We start from the raw sequence: 17623 nt of genomic DNA, 5'->3' as shown, positions 1-17623 counted from the left end.
CTGATTCAGAGGGACTGTGTAACGGGGGAGCCAATTCAAAGCTATAACCAATTCCCTTCCTTAGTCCCCCAAAAGTTACACTTGCTATTTCTAAGTGCACCTCAGAGAGTCAAGAAAAAGACCAAATCAAACCCATACCTTGGCTTTCTAAATTCTGCCAATGAACACCACAAATGAAACGGGCAGCTTGAATTTTTTCAAGAGATACTGGGGAATTGCAGCATAAAACGTTTTTGTTTTTGTTGCTGCATCTTCTAGAATAAGGTTCACTGGCTATTTTATTCTCCTCAAATGCCTCAGACAGAATCAGAAGAGGATAAGATGAATTGTAGGTGGTGTGGTGTGCGCCAATGAGGGCTACTTATTTCTGTCTTAGTATTCTTGGGCTAACTGTAATTGATGTTAAACAACAGGACCTTAAAGAGAGACAGTCTTAGGTCTTGAAGATGAATAGTGATTACAAAACTACATATTGGATGAGATTTTAATATAGAAAAATATCATATTTCATAATAAATTTTGAAAACTACTCCAAGGAAGACCACAGCTCAACTGTGGACAATCATTTCAAGAGGGGATGAAATGGAATAATTACATTGAGTCATTGGGAAACATATGACAAATGAAAGCATAAACCCCTCATAAAAGAAAAAAGCTATCAAAGGGACATGGGAATGAACTTGCACCAAAATGATGAAGTCCTGAAACTGAACTCCAAGGGCTCTGCTGCAAGACATTAAGGAGACGTTTGAGAGATAACGACCCTCCACCTTTGGTAACACTTAGCAGAAGGTCGTCAGCTGAATGTCACTGCATGGCAGCAATTAAGAAATCAATCGATTGCTGAGTGCTTACTGTGTGCAGAGCACTGTACTAAGCACTTGGGAAAGTACAATATATCAGAGTTGGTAGGCGTGATCCCTGCCCACAAGGAGCTTGAAAATAAATTATGAAAATGAAAATAAATTATGGAGACAGGAAATCATAGAGAATAAGGATATTTACATAAGTGCTGCATGGCTGTTGTATCAAAGTGCTTAACGGCCTGAAGACTGGCCAATGGGTAAGAGTATGTTAGCTATTCGGGTCTCCTCTAAAAAGGAGTTGTGGGGTTTCAACAGGGAACCTTACAGGTTCACTCCAAAGTGAACAGGAAATAAACACAAAAAGGGAGGCAATAAGAAGCTCTACCACCTGACGCAAAACATAAAGATGACGGAACTCTGCCTGTCCTTAAGGTCAGGCTATGCGGGATGTTATAGTGACCCTGGGCTGACGTTACCGAGTCAGAGAATACTTTAATGAACTCCCCAGAGAAGAAGTGTCCCAACCTCATTGCTGACTGCATAGTCAGTGGTCTTCCTAGCCACAGTAGCCGCCTGGAAAACTAGAGGCTCCTGTAGGAGGACTAGAAGTGCCCCCAGATTGTGAACCTCTGTGGCAAGGAACAGGGAAACTCCCGCAAATCAATCTTCCCCTCCATGGCCTCCATACACTTTCCCCTACCTACCGAGATCATTTTCCTCTTGTCTGGACTGAGCCTAGGACAGCTTGCTTTCATCCAGGCCCATACCTCCGCCAGGCACTGGGAAAGGCGGAAAGCTGATTGTCAACATTTAAAATGAAGCACGACACGATTAATACAATCTCCATCTCTGCCCTTTCCAAAACAACTCCGGTATTAGACCTGATACCAGACACTAGCGATCTGTCCTTGAAACCAGATGATCAGGTAGGCAGACATTTAATACCAGGCATTAATGAGTTTAAGTTGGATTAATAACCCAACAGGCCATTACCAGAGCGTGCTATGCCGCTGTCTCGATCCTCACTCTGCTCTCTCCCAGGCATGTCCATGGGGTTGCTGTGAACTGAAAAAGATGGCAGGTCCATCAACAACAGAATACATTACTGGCCAGATTTGTGGTACTTACGCCTTTAATTAGCAAAACTAAGTCATGCTCATCTTATTCCATTCATCTAGCTTTTTTTTCCACAGCACAGCGCAAGCCCACGCCAACAGCTGTTGCCCAGCTGAACAAGCCTCATGATTTGTGTGAAAAAAGGATATTTTTCTGAGGGGTGATGCTGAAGACCATCACTTATTTAACATCAATAGAAAGCTTAAATCCATAACCACTGGAGAGTAGCTGAGAGGGGTAAAATTATCAAGACTCTCCTGAAGTTTTAGCCAGGCAGCAGTGGAGCAAACTGAAATATGTTTGAGGGAAGAAAAAAAGGCAGCATTTGGACTTTAAGTGCATAAAGCAGATTCTCTTCCCGCAAATATCACTGATTTCTAGGAAGTGAAAACATACATGCATATTTTAGAAAAACATCTCAGTAGTGCTTGTTCAACTAAGCCTCAGCTATCAGAACAGCATTCCGTACAGAAAGAGTGGATCAGCAATTTTGCAAGAATATTCAACAGATTTGTGTTTTGCAATCTGAACTAGGTAACAAGGGTACTCAGCTGTGGAAAGAAGAATTCTCCATAAGGAATAAAACTCGGCTCTTTCAAAATGTCTAATCTAAACAAATGGAAAGTGACAAGTTGAATTCAACCCTCCCAAATTCCAAACAAACTCAGGAAGATTCTTTCTCGACTGAAATGCCGTGAAAGAAAGCTTTGCCAAATTTTAAGATCTCTAAGAAAAGAGATCATTCCCTGGAAAGAATAGGAACCCACTTCTGTTAAGTCAGGGAACCAAACTGTTGCACGCCACCCATGCCTTTAATCTTTCCAGATGGGCATCTTATTTCCACAGCTGGCCCACACACTCAAGTAGGTTGATCACACCAACTAATCTACCCATCGAGCACATTGCAAACCTGCAAAGAAAGAGGCACTCCTGTTCAGGCGGAGCGGACCTTGCTCAGAGAATGCCCGCCTAGGGCTGCAAAGCTGTGAAAGACCTACATGGCAAAAACGTAAAATACATATGAAAGAATGAAGTTAGTGAAGCAGACCAGCAACTGGTATAAAAAGGAGGTAAAGCAACCTAAGAATAGACTGACAGACACAGAGGAAAACCATTTTTATACTAAACAAGAACGAAAGTTCAAGCTGCAGTACCCAGGTTAAAATGGGATAGTCCCAGCTTGGCCAGGGTGGATCTGATTGCCATAGTTGTCAACTAAGTGGTTTGTTCCCAAACAATAACGAACAGAAGCTTGGAATCAGAGAGCTAAAGTGGCTAGAAATTTTCCATTGTGAGTTGTTGAGATGTTCTTTTTCTCAGATTCAAAGCTATAAAAGGTGGATCTAAGATTAAAATGAACCTACACATTTTTTCTTGGTAGGTTAGGCGGGAGTTTTCTGGCATACTCCCCCTTTCAAAAAAGGACCCCACTACCGCCAAAGAAAACAGAATAAAGTGCATAACAAATGGGGATGGGTAGAAATGGCATATTGCTGACAGGTGGAAACCATAAAACAAAGTCAAAAAAATTTTTATCACCCCCGGGTAAGTTATATGAGGTCACGAGAAAGGTGCAGATGTAGATGACGGGAATAAGTTTGGGGGTACCATGGGCTTTAAAAGCACAGCTGTCCACGCTGGGAGCACTGACCCTGGGTAAGGATCAGGAACTGTTGGTTGGGTGGGTGGCAGAGCCAAGTGAATTTTAGGTCCCCAGGGTAGGTGACTGCCCAGGGCATTTCTCCTTTGACATCACTGGTCGAAAGGAACCATGCATTGCATTTGGAAGACCAGAGGGCGATAGCCCTGGGTAGGTTAGGAGTCCAGAGCTTGGTCACGCACCGAGTTGGGTCCGGAGCAAGTTCACACTGAATCAAACGAGGCTTAAAACTCACTAACTGGAAGTTTTGCTGCAGAAGCTGCCCCATGAGTTCCTGGGAATTATCAATCAGTTGTATATATTGAGCACTTATTGTGTGCAGAGCACTATACTAAGCACTTGGGAGAGTACAATATGACACAGTTGTTAGATGTGTTTCCAACTAGAAATCTAACAGCTCAGGGGACAACCATCACCTTCTTGGTAGTAGCTCAACTTGACTGTCATGGTTCTCCCAAAACTCAGTTCCTCCTACTGGGCTTGGTTTTGTGCTGCCCTGAGTCAACAGCCAGGACTGAATATTCAGGGCCAGCAGATGACTCTGGCCTACACCTGGGTCTCCATGGGACTCCTTGAAGCACCATATAAGTCATCTTACCACTTGCCCATTTCTCACTGAACATCCCTAGTCAATGAATCAGTAATATTTACTGAACACCTACCATGTTCATGGCACTGTACTAAGCACTTGGGAAAGAAAAATTAGAGGTAGAAAATATGACTCTTGCCCTCAAAGAGGTTAAAATCAACACATTACAACATCAGATGCTACGCTTATCAACGATGGTATTTATTGAGTGCTCACTGTGTACAAAGTACTGTTCTAAGCACTTGGGGGAGTACCAATAGTAAATTTTCCTCTTAGCCAACCTACAAACGGACTTTCCCGCTGAATGTTTTCTGGGAAATGCTTTTGAATCCCCCACTCAAAGAAGGGGAATCAAAGATAAGGGAACAACCCACAACACCTGACCTCGCAAGCAGTAGCAGTTCTGCTTTTCTTTCTAATTTGTTTAAATATATGTATTTTACTTTCTATTGAAACATAGTTTCTTCCCTTTCCAAATAGAAAATACAAACATTTTCCTGCTAAAAACCAGGAGCTTACCCATGGTTACCATAGAAACTATTATTAAACTGGGTTCTTCTGCAATACTTTTTTTCTGGAGTTATTAGCAGAATGCGCCAGAGATTTCAACCTATAAAGATTATGCACTGCAGGGATGGAAAGACAAGGCTCTTTTTCAACACTGGAAAAACGCTGTTGACTGGAGTGTTAAGATGGGGCAAAAAGATTCTCCTTAGGGGATGAGAAACAAGCTATTAAATGTGAAGTTCAAAGTGAGTTCAAGTTCTTTTTGAAGAGTGCCACATTTTCAGGAAAAACATTCAGTCATGCCTAAATTCCATTTTACCCTGTTAAATGCCAAAGTCCAAATTTTAAATTTGGCCCAGTAATACAGAAATTATTTTACTCGGAAGATAAGAGTCATTGCACTCTCTCAAGCACTTAGTACAGTGCTCTGCACATAGTAAGCACTCAGTAAATACCATTCACTGATTGATTCACTAGTCTATAAAATATGTAATACTTTTGGAAAAGTTGCAAGCAACAGGGCAGAGGATACCTGACACCTCCCTAATGATAATCCTATGCCTGCAAGATTGACTCTAGACGTACGCTCACTGTGGGCAGTGAATGTGTCTTTTATATTCTCTCCCATATTCTCTCTTACTATGTGCAGAGTAAGCACTCAATAAAAACGACTGAGTGACTGACCGAAGCCCAAAGGCCTAGCCAAATGACAGAGAGAAATGCCGGAGAGCTCTCTTGCCCCGGCTGGCTCCCGACCCAGTCCTTCTGTCACTGAATAATGCTCACTGACCTGAAACTGGTCAGAAACTCCTGACAACGTGCAGGAGTTTCTGACATCCAACAAACTTTCTGACGGCAGAAACCCTTATTACGCAAATAAAGCACATACTTTAAAATAAATCAGTTTTCATTCCTTTAGGATTCCATAGTTTCCTTAAAGAGAATGAAAGAGTTATTTGATATCTATGTTTGTAATCTCCAGAACAAGGCAGATCCCAAGCAAGGGGAACTGTAATAAGCAACTATTCGATTAATATTTTCAGGGTTCAATAACCAAAAACCTGGTATCATTCATAAAAATGCTGAACTAAAGAGGTTACAAGAACAACGAAAGACAGACCGGTGAAAACAGCTAAACAATCTGACTAGCACTGAAGTCTCACCATTTATATTGGGATTCATTTGCAAGTGTGAAGAACTGTATAGCTCCTATGGATGTATATTCAGTTTTTATCAGCACACATCCTTCGAAACTACCTTTACCCATACAACTGGTGCTTTTGAACTGTTGTACCACAATTTGCCATTTTAAAATAAGCCTCCTTCGGGCTTTTTCAAAATGTCTTTTTACTCAATGTACTCCTCAGTACAGTTGTGGCCAAATTCCATTTTCATTTTTAAGTTTCCACTTCTGACTGGACTTGGGCAAAGTCTGAGAGGCTCTCTTTTCACTTATTTCACCAGCTCTGGAATCATGTGCATCATGTACAACAGAAAGGCTGTTTTCATTTTTCCTAAATCATTATCTTCTACTCCAATTTTTCTTTCTGAAGAAATCCTTAAGAAACGGCTTTTCATTGTTAATTATGTTGTTGGAGTGTTCGTTTCTGGAATCTTGTGAATTGGCCAACACTCAATGAGCGAGGTGGCAAGCAAAACTGAAAAACATTTTTACCTATATTTCCAAATAGCCCGTTGATGAGAGTATTATGGTCTGCTTTTAATGTATTATTGTCCTGATTAATGAACTCGAGACTGTCTTGTAACCTAAGGGAACAAAATAACTTCAATCAATGATAATAATGCTTATTAAACACTCACCGGGTGCAATGCCCCTTACTAAGCACTTGGGAATATAAAACAAAAGCATAAACACAAATTCCCTTCCCCGGAGGAATTAAAATAAATAATTCAAGTTATAAATAAACATACATACACAAGTGCTACGGATGGTACTAAATAAATACATAAGTGCCAGAGGTGGCTGTTGGGTTGTTACATTCCAGTGTGTTGGGAATTAGTTGAGGATCATTTGTTACATTTCATTCTCCCACAATTTCAAAATTCATAAGGAACACATCATCACTCAATTTGGAAAATGCAGCTGGGGAAAAAATCATTTTCATTCTGAAATATATTACTTAAAAATATCCCAAAAAAGAATAACGACGAAGACAACACTCAACTTTAAAATGTTATCCAAGGTGGAGGATGTTAGAGCTGCCACCAGGATAACAACGGTACTTTTAATTTCCTTTATAGTTAAGTATAAAACATCCTTTCTATACTCACAAAAACCTAGAGAGGTATATGATGGGAAGAAGATGGAAAAACTCAATATCTGGGCTAAAAATGGAATTCACAAATTTCCCATCTCTAGTTCCAGCTTAGATTCTCTCAAACACCAACTAGTTTTTATAAGGCAACCATCTAGCAGAACCTCAGTACCAAGGAGCAAAAGGAACAAGTATCTGAAACCTGGGAAAAGGACAACAAAACAAAACGGGATTTTTTCTTAAAGTTTATGACTATCCTGAAACTAACTACAAAACTGTCTTAATTCTCTGCATCACTGAGTCTCATTCAATAGGCAGGTACTTACGTGTTTAGACTTCCATAGATACTGCTTCCAGTTCTCGCAGTAAAAACTTTGCTAAGCATAAGCTGGGGTGGGGAACTGTATGAAAAACAGAAGATAAAGCTATGAATATTCTACTCTCCAAGGCTCTCTATAATCTATATTTTAGCAATCCATGCAAGAGTTTTAAAAACCAAATTATTCTATCACTCAAATATCATCAAGCACATACAATACCAAAAGGAATACGTTGGTGGTATTCATCAATGCAAACTGAAAATTTTCACCTCAGTAATAAATAATTTCTTTCATCCTCAACAAAACAAAACCATGAGTATAGGGCTTCACCCAAAATCAGAAACAACCTCACCGGATTTGATGAATCTTTAGAGTAGATCCCTTGTAGCTCATTGCCACAGAGCCAAACATCATTTCTCCAAGCATGTTAGCATCAGAAGAACACCGAGAACCCTAAGAAAATAATTCCTCTGTTAATTAAATGGACATTTTCCCAAGTCTAAGCTGGGGAAGTAAGACTCTCTGAACTTCGAGCTATGGGTAGGGATAATGTCTACCAACTCTCTTGTGATGTACTTTCCCAAGTAAGCACTCAATAAATACCACAGATTGACTGATTGATCTAAATATTTTCTCTACCTAAGCAATCTTTTAGCCTGTATAATCCAGAGTTGACCAGGTTTCATCATTATGATCATCATCAAAATTTTACTGGGTCCCAACATGCTTAACTCTCTACTAGATGCTACACTCCCTGTAAGGAATTGTATAGTGACTCCATTTTACATATGAGGAATGCTGAATTAAGTCTCCCCAAGTGATTTATAAACAATAAATCAGTAGTAGAGCAGAAAAAGAATTTAAGTCTCCTGACTATCATTTTGGATCTCTCTTTCCTAGAGAGGCACATAATAAAGCCTTACTGAAGGCACATCTCCACCAAGAGGCCTTCCTCAATTAGGTTCTCATTTCCTCTTCTCCCCCTCCCTTCTGCTTTCCCCTTGCATTTGATCTTGCCCTCTTTATTCACCCTTCCCTCAGCCCCACAGCACTTAGGTACATATCCATCATTTATTCATATTAATGTATGTCTCCCCCTCTAGACTGTAAGCTCATTCCAGAATCTATCAACTCAGTTATATTGTACTCTCCAAACTGCTTAGGACAGTGCTCTGCACACAGTAAGTGCTCAATAAAACAATTGATTGATTGACTGAACTGGACAATCAGGGAACCCCCCACTCCCATAAGGCATAAGTAAGGTACCCAAAGAACATTTTTCCTGGAAGTGACCACAGAGAAGCAGCAGTACCAAGTTTTGAGTATTTTTTTTAAATGGTATTTGTTATGTGCTTACTACTGCGCCAGGCACTGAATTAAGTGCTGGGGTAAATACAATTTAATCAGGTTGGGCAGTCTCTGTCCCACATGAGGCTCATACTCTTTATCCCCATTTTACATCTGATAACTGAGGCACAGAAAAGTTAAGTGCCTAGTCAAAAGTTGCACACAGCAGACAAGTGGTGGAATCAGGATTAGAACCCAGGTCCTTCTGACTCCCAGACCTGTGCTCTATCCACTAGGCCACGCTGTTTCTCCTTTCTCCTGAGAAGGTACTGCAAACACATCTATCAATCAACCAACTATATTTATTGACTGCTTGTTGAGTGCACAGCACTGAACTAAGCACTTGGGAGAGTACAATACAACAGAGTTGGTAGATACATTCATTTCCTGCCCTTCAGGGAGCTTACAGTCTATCTACTAACCTCAAATTCTAACCTCTCACTGGTAGTTTAAATGGACACAGAGTTTTGAAATATCTGTATCCCACCCCTAAAAAGGCTTTTTGCCAGGGAAAGAGTTGAATCCAACTCGACTGTTCTATATAATTCTCTGGCCAGTGTTTATAATCCTACTGTTGGATTACAAAAAGGGATGTATGCCCCGGAAACGCACCTGCAACTTCATCTAGGAATATCAACCAGTGGCTTGGCCGATCTGTCCAGATCAGTGAAGTGGAAAAACACAGGCTGATCTATTCTCAAGGATCAAAATCCAATTTCTAAGCTCCGGGGATTTTACATCAAAACCAACTTGCTGCCACAAACTTCTGGTTATCAGAAGTGCTAGGTAAATGAATTATTATGATCATTTTGCTGTATATGACACTGCACAGACAGGAAAGCAGCACTGCGGCCTAGTGGAATAAGCATAAGGCTGGGAGTTGGGCAACTTGAGTTCTAATTATGACAGCATCACTTGTCTGCTGCGTTATCTTGGGCAATTTACTCAACTTCTCTGTGCCTCAGTTTCCTCATCCGTAGAAACTGGGATAAGATACTAGTTCTCCCTTGCTCCTAGACTGGGAGCCCCAGGTGGAAGGAACAGGGACTTGGTCCGATCTACTTATACTGTAAAGCCAGAGCACTTAGCCCAGTGCTTGGCAAACAGGAGGTTCGTAATACAACTATTATTATCCTTACTATTAAAAAAGACAGTATGAATTTCTCATTATCAAGGATTGATTATTGAGTGTTTACCTGAGGACTCAGTTATATTTACTGAACACTTACTCTGTGCAGAACACTGCTCTAAGCATTTGGGAGGGTACAACTAGTGCACATGATCCCTCTCTCCAGGAGTGTATGGATAGTAGGAGACTGATCTGTAGCTTCTGACTGGTGACTGCGGCAAGTAAATCATTTCAGCTTATATGTTCTCAAAATCCAGTATGTGACAAGTCAGCAAATGAAGAAAGCAATTATTCAGGGGCAAAAGGGAATACTAAATGTTTTCAAAATAATATACTTACTACTTAGGCCATCCTAAATCCATCCTAAACACAGTGATCAATAAATCATATTTATTCAGTACTTACTGTGTGCAGAGCACTGTACTAAAGTCTTGGGAGAGTACAGTACAATAGATTTGGTAGATGTGTTCCCTGCCCACAGGAAGCGTAGAAACGTTCAAAAAATTGTTGGGCTTTACTTTGGTGGCACCAGTCAGTGTTTAATGATTAGCTATCTTCCTTTCTACCTAGTTAAAAGTTATAGATTTAAGAAGTCTATTGTTTACATAAGAAATTTGCTCATAGGAGTTGTTTCTTGGTATATTTCTGACTGGGTACCCCAGATGAAACATGGAAACTCTTGTTAATGTTCTTTTACATAAAAATCACGACTTTCATATGCACTGGATTCTCTACAAATTCACTATGTAGCCTCAATATGCTTTATAATGCTTAAGAGGAAGTCTTCGATTGCAGAGAAAATCAAAATTTCATATGGAGGCAATCTCCTCTTCCCATTCACAAAATCTGCATATAAGGCTTGGGTTAGGCTGGATAGAGTAATAATAATAATAATAATAATAATAATAATAATAATAATAATGGTATTTGTTAAGGGATGGAAAAATATAAGGAAATCCATAAAACTACTTTTAGTTATCAATAAATAGTAGCAACTAGACATCCATATCCGTGTCTTGGGGGTGACTCCACTTTTCTTAGCATTAATCATCTTTGGAACCTGAAGACCTTCCTCATACTTCATATTCTTAAGGCACAATTTTAAAGAGAAAAAGTCCAGATCTGCTGCCAATCAAATTGGATTCAATTTTCCACTACTTCTCATTTAACCACTTGAACCTGAGCATTCTGGGAATTCATTCTCATCTAGCTCCTTAGAAAAATAGGTTTAAAGACCAACTTCCACCATAACACAATTACTTCATTACAAAGAAAATAAAATCTCAAGATTCTATTTTGGGGTGACTAAATATAACACACTTGTGATCCATGAAGGGAGAGATGACAGAAATATATTCACATCAGATGACATTGGCTTCTCTCAAAGCCAAACATTCTGCTCTTATGTAAAACCTAAATCCAGTTCACAAAGAAGTCCTGATTTGTTATACAGAAAAGAGATTTGTTTCCGAAGCTTTCCCAAAAGTTAAAAGATAGATAGATGCTTTTAAAACTGAAATGCAATTTCATTTTTGAAGGTGAAAATGTCTTTTCTACTGGTTTGGTTTCTGCATTTAAAAGGCTGCAAGATGCTATCATAATAATTTTGACAGGATAGGATTGCACATTTATAGTGTTAAGAGGTAACTGACAGGTTTAAATAGTCTGGCAGCACTGAGTTTGACGGGGGTAAAAGAAGAAAATTGGAAGAGCACACTCACTTGGTATTTGGGACACTGTTCTTTTGTATCCGAAGATGACGAGTTAATGGAACTATCCAAAGAAGAAGAGCTGTCGCCTCCAGGTTTCAGTTGACAACATTTCCCAAAAACTCTCACTTGAGCATCACTACAGAGCTTCTGAAATATAAGCATTATTCTTATTAATAAACCGATTCTTTAGAAATGAAATGAGTTTTGACCAACTATTATTGACATGCAGAAAACAGGCTGGTTTTTCCCGAACTTCTAATTACATATCTGAAAAAAAAATACCCACTTCACATTTTTACAAGTAAAGAAGCCTTTACCTAAAGACTTCAAAATGTTTTGCAAATAATGTTGACCACATTTATTGTGTGTGTGTGTATAATTGTCCTTCATAATTAAAGAAGACACCACCAATGGTGACATTCACTTCTGCGTGTGAGGCTGAAAATGCCAATGCGGGACCTGTATTCCTGCCTCCAATTCATAGAGCACTTTCTGGAGATGGCAGTTTTTGGTTTTGTTCGGGTCAGAGATCCAGAACAAAAGCACGCTGGCAGTCCTGAACTGGAATAGGTCCAGGAGGAAGTGGGCACCGCCCACACGAGGCTACGCAAAATCTCTCTGCAGGTCACAGTGCAGCATCCACTGTCTTCTGGGGCCACGGAGGTGAGGGTCTTCAGAGTAGTCATTCCAAAATCTGGGCCATAATATTAATAGTTGTTGTATTTGTTAAGTGCTTACTATGTGTCAGGCAGTGTACTAAGAGCTGGGGTAAATACAAGCAAATCAGGCTGGACACAGTCCCTGTCCCATCTGGGGCTCACAGTCTTAATCCCCATTTTACAGATGAGGGAACTGAGGAAGTGAAGTGACTTGCCAGAGGCCACACAGCAGACAAGTGGTGGAGCTGGGAATAGAACGCATGATCCAAGACCCATAAGCGGGGCCACCCCTCAGGAAGAGAAGCATCGATGTTTGAGGTACAGCTAGACAGAGGCTGGGAAGCCAAACAGAATGACCTCACTACCGATAATGATCATGGCATTTGTTAAGTGCTCCAGGTCCAGCCCAAGGACTGTACTAAGTGCTAAGGTAGATACCATACATTCAGATCTGACGTAGTCCTTGTCCCACATGGGTCTTACAGTCTAGGGGGGGAGGAAGAACAGGTATTTTATCCCCAATGGACACACAAGGTAACTGAGGCCCAGAGGAGTTAAGTGACTTGTCCAGGGTCACGCAGCAGGCAAGTGGTGGAGCTCAGGTTAGAAAGAACCCTGATCCTTTGACTCTCGGGTCTGTGCTCTTTCCACTACGCAATGCTGCTTCTCAAAAATCTTTACCAGTACTATTTATCGACGCTAGCTAAAGATAGTATTTAATTCTGTGCCTACTGTATGCAGGACACTGTAAGAGGCACTTGGAGAACATAAAAAGAAGTAAAAAGGCAATCCCTACTTTTACAGTCTGGAGGGGGTGACAGTAAAAATAAATCGTAATGCTCTGGCACCCATGTCAGAAGCTGGGGTGGCCTAGCAAAGCAGCGTGGGAAGAGCACCAGGCTGAAAGCCAGAATGCCTGGGTTCTAACCCCAATTCCACGAATGGCCTGCCGGGCGCTCTCAGGGAAGTCACTTAAATTCTCTGTGCCTCTGTTCCCTGATCTGTAAAATAGAGATTAAATACCTGATTATCTTCCCCCTTAAGAAGGCAGCCAAAAGTGCAACAGGAATGAATCGTCTTGTTTTACACTGTCGCGTCATCTCCGACCCATAGCGACTTCAGGGGCACATCTCTCCCAGAACACCCCACCTCCACCTGCAACTGTTCCGGGAATGTATCCATAGAGTTTTCTTGGTAAAAATATGGAAGTGGTTTACTGTTGCCTTCTTCCGCAACTGTACTGATCTGGTAATCGAGGATATACTCCAGGGCCTGGCACATGGTAAACACTTGAAAAACATCACAATTATTATCATTATTATGAAGTACAGAGGGAATTCTCAGGGATGCCAGCCTTTGGAAGAAATGGGTTCCTCAGTACTACACTAGCTTAGGACAGGGCCTTGCACAGAGGAACCACTTAACAAATACCATTAAAAAAATACTAAGACAAAGAATTTTGAAACTAGAGGCCAGTTAAAAAGTTACCAGGCATTACAGAGGCACAGCCAATGCCAGCTCCAAGAAAGGAGAACTCAACATGGAACAACTAAAAATACTACAGATATCTGCTTCTATATGTTTTTGCATCTGGCCATGTGGACATTTCCTACATGTAAACGAAAAAGGAAAAATCCTACATATGTGCATCACAGGAAAATCTCATTTGTACATTCAACTGAACTCTTGGTGAATTAAGGAAAATACGCCTTCGCCAAGAACTGTCAACAAACGGGCAGACTGCCAGGGCTTGCTAACTGATGCTCTGAAAAACCAAAATTACTCAAACTTTCTCTTCCTATACTTTCCCCTCCTCTCACATATAATCATTTATATTTTGTAAACGTGCTGGAAGGTTTTTTTAATGGTATTTGTTAAGCACTTACTATGAGCCAGGTGCTGTACTAAGCACTGGAGTAGTTACAAGCTAATCAGGTTGGACACAGTCCTGTCCCATTTGGGGCTCACAGTCTCAATCCTCATTTTACAGATAAGGTAAGTGAGGCACAGACAAGTGAAGTGATTTGCCCGCGGTCACACTGCAGACAAGGGTCAGAGCCGGGGTTAGAACCCAGGTCCTTCTGACTCCCAGGTCCACGCTCTATCCACTAGGTCATGCTGTTTCTCAAGTTTTCAAATTTGCCACCTTGGGAGGGAGCTTTTCTGCACCTATGTCTAGGTTTTCGAGTTGAATTCAGCAAGAGGTGCCCAGCTGTGAGCACATGTGCCAGCAGCTGCCAATGACCCACTCACGCGACATCTGTTCCCAGGTCCCGGTTTGTTAGTGGCACACAGGCGCCATTCTAGCCTCTTGGAACTGGAAGCCTGGGGGAATGGCACTAGGACCCGATGCCAGTCTGGCTAGGGCTGGTTATGGGTTGCTGGTTTCGGGCATACACCCACACAGGTCAGGCTGCTGATAAAAATTGCTCCCACATGCTCTTGGACCCCTTTGTCGCCACTGAAAAAAGCACCGTGGTGATCGCCACCCTCCTTCCCGTCACTGAGGGTCCCTACTCCGGGGGCTTGGACTAATGGCAAGAGCATGGGCTTGGGAGTCAGAGGTCATGGGTTCTAATCCCATATATGTTTCCCAATTCCAATCTAATCCCAATATATGTTTTGTTTTGTTCTCTGTCTCCCCCTTCTAGACTGTGAGCCCACTGCTGGGTAGGGACTGTCTCTATATGTTGCCAACTTGTACTTCCCAAGCGCTTAGTACAGTGCTCTGCACACAGAAAGTGCTCAATAAATACAATTGAATGAATGAATGAATGAATGAATAATCCCGGCTCTGCTACTTGTCTGCTGTGTGACGTTTGCTGTGTGACTCTCTGCCTCCGTTACCTCAGCTGTAAAATGGTGATTGAGACTGTGAGCCCCATGTGGGACAGGGACTGTGTCCAACCTCATTACCTTGTAACTACCCCAGCACTTACAACAGTGCTTGGCACGTAGTAAGTGCTTAACAAATACCATCATCATTACTATTATTATGTTCCTCGACTCCCCTATAGCCTCCGAGACTTTGAGCCTATTTTGTCTCCATCCTTGGGTTAATCAATTAATTGCATCGATTGCGCCCTTACTGTGTGCAGAGCACTACAGTATGCCCTGGGAGAGTTGGTGGACACGTTCCCTGACCACAATAGTTGGGTTTTAATGCTTCATCGCTCCTGAGGTGCGATCAGTGTGTCCAACCTGATTTACTTGTATTCCTCCCCAGCATTTTGTACCATGTCTGGCACATAGTAAACACTAAACAAATAGCATAATAATAATAATTGTTATTATAATCCCTGCCCACAACAAACTTACTTTCTAGAGGGGGAGGAGACAAATCTGTTTAGAAAAAGGTCTTAATATAAATAAAGGTCAGATTTGTACCTAAGTACTGTGGGGCTGGGAAGGGGAATGAATAAAGGGAGCAAGTCAGGGCAACTCAGAAGGGAGTGGGAGGAGAGGAAAGGAAGGCTTAGTCAGGAGATGCGCCTTCAACAAAGCTTTGAAATTGGGCAGAACAATTGTCTGTCAGATATGAAGAGGGAGGGGGTTATGTGGTGTCAGCCTGACTCTGGCATCTGAATTACCTGGGAACTCTTCTGTGGTATATGATACATTATGGAATCATTCTTCTCCAAACTAAAATCAATACATAGCAATACCTATATAATAATAATAATTATGGTATTTGTTAAGTGCTTACTATATTCCAAGCACTGGTCTAAGCGCTGGAGTAGATACAAGGTAATCAGGTTGTCCCACTTGGGGTTCACAGTCTTAATGCCCATTTTACAGATGAGGTAACTGAGGAACAGAGAAGTTAAGTGGCTTGTCCAAGGTCACACAGCAGACAAGTGGCAGAGCTGGGATTAGAACCCATGTCCTCTGAATCCCAAGCCCACGCTCTTTCCACTAAGCCACGCTGCTTCTATCTATAAAAACACATAGATATCAAGCTGCATCATAGTTTCACACAAATATAAAAAGAAAAATAACTCTCTCTCACACTTGGAAATGCTTGCATAGGGGAGGGTGTCAGGCCCCTCAATTTTCTCTGACTTGGCCCCAAACACATCTCAAACAGGCAAGGCCCAAGATGAAAAATGGCATGTTTCTTTCTCTGCCTGACAACAACATTCAACAGCCAAGTGGCAAACAGCTGACTTCCAAGTTTAGTTTTCCACCAGGAGCATATCTGTAGTCCAAGGAATGCCCTTCCTTTCTTCCACCCACTGAACTCAACGAAAAGCTGAAGAGATCTTTTGTGTAACGCTATAACATTTTTGGTTTCAATTTAAGAGCATTTTCCAACTTGTAGATAGAGAGTTCTATTTCTTAACAGACACAAACATTTATTCATTCAATCGTATTTATTGAGCACTTCCTGTGTGCAGAGCACTGTACTAGGCACTTGGGAAGTACAATTCAGCAACAAAGAGAGACAATTCATTCATTCAATCGTATTTATTGAGCGCTCACTGTGTGCAGAGCACTGTACTACATGCTTGGGAAGTACAAGTTGGCAACATATAGAGATGGTTCCTGCCCACAGCAGGCTCACAGTTTAGAAGACATCAGGAAATCTTGAAAAACAAACAAAACTTTAGACAACTAGGACATGACATCAAATTGATATCTAAAGAGACACTCACGTTCCAGATGTATGAGTGGAACTCATGAAGTAGTAGTAATAATATTCATTCATTCAATTGTATTTATTGAGTGCTTACTGTGTGCAGAGCACTGTACTAAGTACTTGAGCACTGTACTAAGCGCTGAGACAGAATAGAGGAAGACACAGGTGGGGAACAGACTCAGTCCCTGTCTTTCAGAGAGCTCACAATCAGCTGTCTGCCTGAAACTCAAAATATAAAATTTCATCTGGTTTAGGTGCTCATCTTTGAAAATTTAGCTCCAATTGGCGAGTCATGTGAGAATGCTGAATTTTTGCAATACGTGGATTTGCTAATGGGACATACCATTTTATCCCACCACACAATGACTAAAAACATGTGAAAAAGCATATGACTTTACTTGAAACTCGTGAACTAGCATTGCATTTTATCTCTGACACAAAAACAATGTCTTGGGATAAGCAAAGCATCATGTGATGAAACCACACTGAATCCACTTGGCTCTAGCAGTTTTCAGTGAAACCACATTTCAACTTGTTTGATATCAAATACTGCAAGTTCCTTATTAAGTCCTGGTAGCCTCGAGATTGTATGCATACTACTTATACTGTATGTGTATAAAAGAAAGGAGGATGGATTATGTATGCGTAACACACACACACACACACACACACACACCTATATTGCTTTACACAGGTGTGCTACATTGTTCTCAAGGCAGTCCAGGTGAGGAGGTGCGTGGTTATGACGCTATCTTTTCATTTATTAATATGGTTTTTCATATACCTATACTGAGTTTCAGGAGTGTTTTAAAAGGGCAGCTTGCCTAGTGGAAAGCACCTGGTTCTGAGAATCAATCCTATTT

At 41.2% G+C, this 17623-nt stretch overlaps 1 protein-coding gene across 4 annotated transcripts in view; it reads right to left on the bottom strand.

Annotated features, from left to right (window-relative positions):
* Nucleotides 1-17623, bottom strand: part of FNIP1 (folliculin interacting protein 1) — a 142420-nt gene that overhangs the window by 44918 nt on the left and 79879 nt on the right. For 2 of the 4 annotated variants that reach the window (XM_038740791.1, XM_038740792.1), the window contains exons 3-8: nucleotides 11472-11609; nucleotides 7627-7727; nucleotides 7281-7355; nucleotides 6354-6445; nucleotides 2833-2916; nucleotides 1800-1871 (exon numbers count right to left, since the gene is read on the bottom strand). In XM_038740791.1, the coding sequence (XP_038596719.1) occupies nucleotides 1800-1871; nucleotides 2833-2916; nucleotides 6354-6445; nucleotides 7281-7355; nucleotides 7627-7727; nucleotides 11472-11609 (562 nt within the window). Of the gene's footprint in view, nucleotides 1-1799; nucleotides 1872-2832; nucleotides 2917-5841; nucleotides 5919-6353; nucleotides 6446-7280; nucleotides 7356-7626; nucleotides 7728-11471; nucleotides 11610-17623 lie in introns of those variants that run through there. The other 2 variants (XM_038740793.1, XM_038740794.1) reach the window with 2 other exon arrangements.

The sequence above is a fragment of the Tachyglossus aculeatus genome, chromosome X1, assembly GCF_015852505.1.
Source record: "Tachyglossus aculeatus isolate mTacAcu1 chromosome X1, mTacAcu1.pri, whole genome shotgun sequence".
Classification (NCBI taxonomy): Eukaryota; Metazoa; Chordata; class Mammalia; order Monotremata; family Tachyglossidae; genus Tachyglossus; species Tachyglossus aculeatus.
Note: the sequence above shows the minus strand (reverse complement) of the source record. Positions and strands in the feature narration are given on the sequence as shown.